At 43.6% G+C, this 6,000-nt stretch overlaps 1 protein-coding gene across 6 annotated transcripts in view; it reads right to left on the minus strand.

Moving 5' to 3' along the window:
- LOC125728001 (disintegrin and metalloproteinase domain-containing protein 9-like) overlaps window positions 1–5,769 on the minus strand; it is a 36,004-nt gene extending 30,235 nt beyond the window's left edge. For 4 of the 6 annotated variants that reach the window (XM_049005026.1, XM_049005025.1, XM_049005028.1 and 1 more), the window contains exons 1-2: window positions 5,446–5,768; window positions 690–793 (exon numbers count right to left, since the gene is read on the minus strand). In XM_049005026.1, the coding sequence (XP_048860983.1) occupies window positions 690–793; window positions 5,446–5,527 (186 nt within the window). In that variant the 5' untranslated portion in view covers window positions 5,528–5,768. Of the gene's footprint in view, window positions 1–689; window positions 794–5,445 lie in introns of all 6 variants that reach the window. The other 2 variants (XM_049005029.1, XM_049005024.1) reach the window with 2 other exon arrangements.
- Window positions 5,770–6,000: the final 231 nt, after the last annotated feature.

Here is a 6,000-nt window from a genome sequence, read left to right on the forward strand (position 1 = left end):
CCCCGCCTTAACCGGGGGGAGTGATAGATACGACAGGCCCAAAGAGTCATGTGACCCTTTTAAGACAACTTTTAGTAACACCTCATAAATAAATGCGCTATCATATCATGCCAGTGAAATTGAACTAGCTGACCGGATTTGGAGAGATGCGGAATGACCTTCACCAGGAATACCCCTGGAAATTTGGGGATTCTATTTTCTCTTCATCGCAGCTATTCCACTGCCCCCCCCCCCCCCCCCCAGCTGTTTTATGTAGCAGTAAACAAGATCTAAAACCTTTAGATATCAGCTGCCATCATTCTATCTTCCATTAGATGGAACCATAAAGTGCATAAAGTGCCCCCCCCCCCCCCCCCCCAACCAATAATGCACCACTCATTGCAGGAAGACTGCAGCAGTGGAGGAGATGTGTGTGTGTGTGCATGTGGGGGGGGGAGTTAATACTATTTAAGGTCTGCAAAGAAATGGTCTAATCTGTCTAACCAGACCATCTGTCTGGAGTCTGGCAGCGAATCTCGGGCTAAGATTCCTCAGATATTGACTAATGCCTCCCCCCCCCCAGAGGAAATTCACCATAAATGCCACTGCCTCCATTTGTACATTTTTGGCCCAAAAACCCTTATCAGGCACATCAAAGAAGTCTATCCTTCAACATGAACTGCTGGGGACAGGGGTAGGGGTTTACAAACCTGATTTGAGGCTGCCTCGACCACATCTCGCCTCTGCCTCTCGACCTTCCTGGGAACGGTCACGTCGTACTCAGTCGCCTGGGAGGTTGGCTGGCAGCTGGAGGCTAAGAGCAAAAGAGACCAATGTTTGTGTCTAAAGGTGACAGAATCTCATAATAATATCGGGAAAAGCGTCTACAGCATTGTAACTATTCCCATGCGTTTTGGAAATAGAGAAGGGATCCAAGCTAAGTGTATCTTTGAAGGGGGTGGTGTTTAATTAAACAGCAGAACATTACAGTCATGGCGGAGCCTGAAATGCAGTGCGAGCCGCTGGTCAGGGACAAAAAAAAATAGTCCTAAAACGGAGCCGAGATCCGAAGGAAAATATAATGCGAAGAAAGTTCGTCCAACAACAAGCAAGGCGGTGCGCTAAGATCAGACCAGCCGACGGCATTGATCCCTAAAGTCTCTCATGCAGGCATCATTCCAGCTGGGTCTCCGGAGAGGAACCATGGCAGCAAAGCCTTCAACTGGGTGCAACAGTTCATTATAAATGCAGGGCTACATTAAGGCTATGAATAAGAAAAAAAGATCAACGGGAGACACAGCATATGGAAGTAAATTAATGACAAAAGTCGTTGATGAAAAAAACACGTTGAATTACACTTAAATAAAAAAGCATTGCATTATTGATGCTTTGAATTTTTGGGGACTGTAATTTAATATGTGTATACATTTCAACTAAAACATTTCAATTGTAATTTCATTGCTTAAATATTCAGTACAAAAATATTCGGCTTCCAAAATTCAGTTCCAAAACATACGTATTTTAAAGTGCATGTTTATAATTCAACCACATGAATTCAGTTAATTTAATTTCGCCTCAAAATAAATTTGAAAAGAAGACATTCAGTTGAAAATATTCCATGTGTTTTATTCGCATCTTTATTATTCAAGCAGTAATATTCAGTCGTCGTATTTACGCTTTACAATATTCAGTCCCGTTATTTTCGCTGTTTCAAATACGCTGCCAGAATTTCAGAGGTTTAAAATACGGTCCGAAATTCAACCCTCTACATCCGGGACCAGCAGGATGACTAATAGACTGCCGATAGTTCGTCTAACTGCTGTCCAAAATGGAGCAAGCGGGAAATACAAGTACTGATTGACTTGGCAGCAGATTTTTGTTGATTGTGTTATTTATGTTTCTTGTCGTTTAGTAGTCAATCCGATAACTTATTGCGCCCCCAAGTAATAGGTTTTTATGTAAGTAATTCGCTAGCTGCATCAATTATCACCAAACGTATCTTGCTTAACGTAAGATGCCTGCGGGCACCTACAAGGTCCGCTAGCTTGCAAGCTGGCCAGCTAGGTAGTTGGGATGGGATAGTACTCGACTTGGAGACTGACAGGTCCGCGATGACACCAGAAGGGACCTTAAAGGAATTTTTGAAAGTATATGCCTAATTAATTAAGGAAAAGACGGTGAAGATGAAACAGCATCCGACTGGGCTGGGCCGTGAAATATCGCGTCGTGTTTATGAACATTCATATCGTCATCAGTGTAAAGTTGTTAGGATTCGCGGGTGCGGACGGGTAGGCAGGCAAGGAAGAACGAAATAGGTAGTCGAAAGTCGGGGAAAACTGGGGATTTATTCAGGGGAAGACGGCTACGGGGAGACCAGGACATCGGAACGCTACTAACATCAATGACGGACAAAAGGCAGGGCAAGCCGTGGACTGAAATAGAACAAAGACAGGGCAAATCAACAGGATACAGCTGGGCATGGTTAGGGAAGCACACGTGGATAATCAGGGGGGCGTGGCACACACGAGGATCGGACGAGCCAGGCATGACAATAAGATCGTGCTAAACATTTTTCTTACGTAATTAATAGTTATAATGCATTATTTATACAAATTCCATCAAGGTATGAGTCAGTTGCTGGCGCCCATATCTATTAGTAATAAAATTTGGTCATCAATCAGAACACCTCGAAACCACCTGTCATATTTTATTGTTTTTATGGAATATTATTTAGCACTATATAACGTAGAATACAAGTATTATGATATTATTAAATATCATAGAACCTGAACTAGCATTGCAGTAATGCAAACTTTGTAAAGGTGTATTAGTTTGAAGCTGTGAATAGCCTGTTTCTTTAGCTGTATATAGTAAATGATGGTGATATGATCATACGTGGTCGCCCCATTCGTCCTTGCTCTTGCTGAACAGTCACAGTGGGTATCTCCCTGAATGTCAGGTTTCGTTGGATTAATGGAAGCAGTTCAGTGACAGCCTGTGTTATGTTATGCAGGGTGGTTACTATCCTGGAAATTGCATTCCTGCGATCAGACAAAGTCCAAGTACAAACAAACAAATTTATTTTTGTATAGCGCATTATCACAACATTACATCGTCTCAAAGCGCTTTACAGCATCCCCACCCAAAGCCCCCAGTGAGTAAGCCATAGGCGACAGTGGCAAGGAAAAACTCCCTAGAAGGAAGAAACCTTGGGAAGGACCAGACTCAAAGGGGGAGCCCAACCTCCAGGGGCCGGCAGGGAGAGTCAAACTGGAGAGATGGCTAAGTGCCGAGTCATACTGTCCAAATCATAAAATTTGAGACACAACCGGGGAGCAGGGGGAAGATGACAAGCCGGTGCCGACACTACCTCCAATCGCAGGGCAACCAGAAGTAAGGCAGCGGGTCATACATGGAAGATGACACAGGCAGTGTCATCCAGCCCAGTCAGATGCCGTTTCATCTTCACCGTCTGTTCCTTAATTAATTAGGCATATCATACTTTCAAAAAGTGCTATTAAGGTCCCTTCTGGTGTCTTCGCCGACATCGTGGACCTGTCAGTCTCCAAGTCGAGTACTATCCCATCCCAACTACCTAGCTGGCCAGCTTGCAAGCTAGCGGACCTTGTAGGTGCCCGCAGGCATCTTACGTTAGCAAGATAAGTCTGGTGATAATTAATGCAGCTAGCGAATTACTTACATAGAAACCTATTACTTGGGGGCGCAATAAGTTATCGGATTGACTAGTAAACGACAAGAACTCAGTTAGACGAACTCTATCGGCAGTCTATTAGTCATCCTGCTGGTCCCGGATGTAGAGGGTTGAATTTCGGACCGTATTTTAAACCACTGAAATTCTGGCAGCGTATTTGAAACAGCGAAAATAACGGGACTGAATATTGTAAAGCGCAAATAAGACGACGGAATATTACTGCTTGAATAATAAAGATGCGAATAAAACACATGGAATATTTTCAACTGAATGTCTTCTTTTCAAATTTATTTTGAGGCGAAATTAAATTAACTGAATTCATGTGGTTGAATTATAAACATGCACTTTAAAATACGTATGTTTTGGAACTGAATTTTGGAAGCCGAATATTTTTGTACTGAATATTTAAGCAATGAAATTACAATTGAAATGTTTTAGTTGAAATGTTCAATGTTTAAATGTATACACATATGAAATTACAGTCCCCAAAAATTCAAAGCATCAATAATGCAATGCTTTTTTATTTGATAAGTTCAATTCAACGTGTTTTTTTTCATCAACGACTTTTGTCAGTAATTTACTTCCATATTTTATACGGCGAATAAAGGAAAACAAGGAAGGGGGGGGGGGCGCTTTGGATGGGAATCAGGCTAGGACTCCCGGATCGGCGACTGCATGTATAGCGATGGACCGACATCCAGTCCGTCTCGTCGGACTGCGTCCATACTTTCCGCAATCCTGAATTGGTAACTGGCAGTGGGAAACGGATGCATGACTAAGCGCGGTAAAAAAAAAAAATACACACCAGACAAAAAAAAAACATCGACTGAAACACTCCATCATGCACGGAACGAAATGGAAACACAAATCACATCTGTGACAGAAGAAGAAGACGACCCAGTAAAAGATCAGAGTTTATGTGAAATAAATATGTTATTTGACAGAGGAAACACTTTTACTGAGCGATCTGGTACGTCTACGATTCATGATGAATCTGACATAATAGTAGAAGTCTTAAGTGGTCAGGAAACTGGCTTGGGACCAAAGGGCTGCATGTTGAAATACTCGAAGGGTTGATAGAAATCCAATGCAAAACAGCAAAATAAAAGTGGAAACAAGCGGCTGGCACGTTTATGCATTCTAACGGTGAATAATTAGGTTTGTACATCGTACCCACGGCTGGTTTTCAAGCACTAATAAAGCATGTGTGCCGCCCAGTTCAGTTTCCGAAGTCCGTCTCCCAGCAGATGGCAGCTGAGACCCACAGCCCAGCCGGCTTTCCTGAGCCTGACAGCGCGTCTGGGGGCAGCAGAAATAAGCCGAAGCCTAAAGTGTAAATAAATCGACACCATTCGCCTACATCAGGTGTTTTCTTATGGGGACGACAATTCGCGCCCCAGTCCGATCAAGATTAACCCAGCGCAAAGTTGCATAAGCCATCCAAAGCGTGATTAGATTTCTAATAAGCTTTTTCAGAAAAATCGTCCAAGTCAAAGTGATCCTTAGGGAAAACAACGGTATACAGTCTGCTAGAAGTTAGCAGGGTTCATGAAGGCTGGTGTGTTCTTATGTAGGACATGGACTGACGGAAAGAATGACAAGTTCACCATGTTCTCAGTGCGTATTACAAACCGCAGCTTTGTGCACTACAATGCAGGAGCGGAGGCTTCGTCCTGATCGAGGTCATGCACAGACAACGAGTCCCACTTCAACACAACCTAAAGAAATAACGTAACAAAGCACTGCGTACTTACTCCCACCCCAGAAGATAAGACCACACAGCAGAGTCCAAATACCAGTAACTCGCACGTAGGCTGGGAGGGACTCAGTCCCCATGACTGTGTATTGAAGGGCAGACTCCGATTTTCCGTGATGTTGCTCCCCAGTATGATCGCCTTTTCCTCATAACCGGTACCGCATATATATCGTCTTAATAGTGCCGACACGCAGTTTATAGCTGACCGGTTTCGTGTTCAGTCGCCTAATCGGATCGCGAATTATTTGTTCGGAGGCTTTAGAGCAGGAAACCCATCGGAGCTCCCATCGGCGGAACGCACGGAGCATGCGTCAGTAAAGAATCCCCCCGGGAACCGTTAACTGTTTGTCTGCTCCCCACCATTCAAGCCATATTTAACTACGCGCCTGTGCGCGGTTTACTACTCCTACTGTAGTCGCGCCAGATATTAGTGTGATCGCGATCGTAGGTGTCCGTTATGGTTAACGCCAAGTCATATATGGGTGAATTTCATAAAGCGGCAATTTCTTAATTCATCTATCTGAATTCATTTACAAGTGAGCGTGTTCAACAT

Source organism: Brienomyrus brachyistius, unplaced genomic scaffold (assembly GCF_023856365.1).
Source record: "Brienomyrus brachyistius isolate T26 unplaced genomic scaffold, BBRACH_0.4 scaffold143, whole genome shotgun sequence".
NCBI lineage: Eukaryota > Metazoa > Chordata > Actinopteri > Osteoglossiformes > Mormyridae > Brienomyrus > Brienomyrus brachyistius.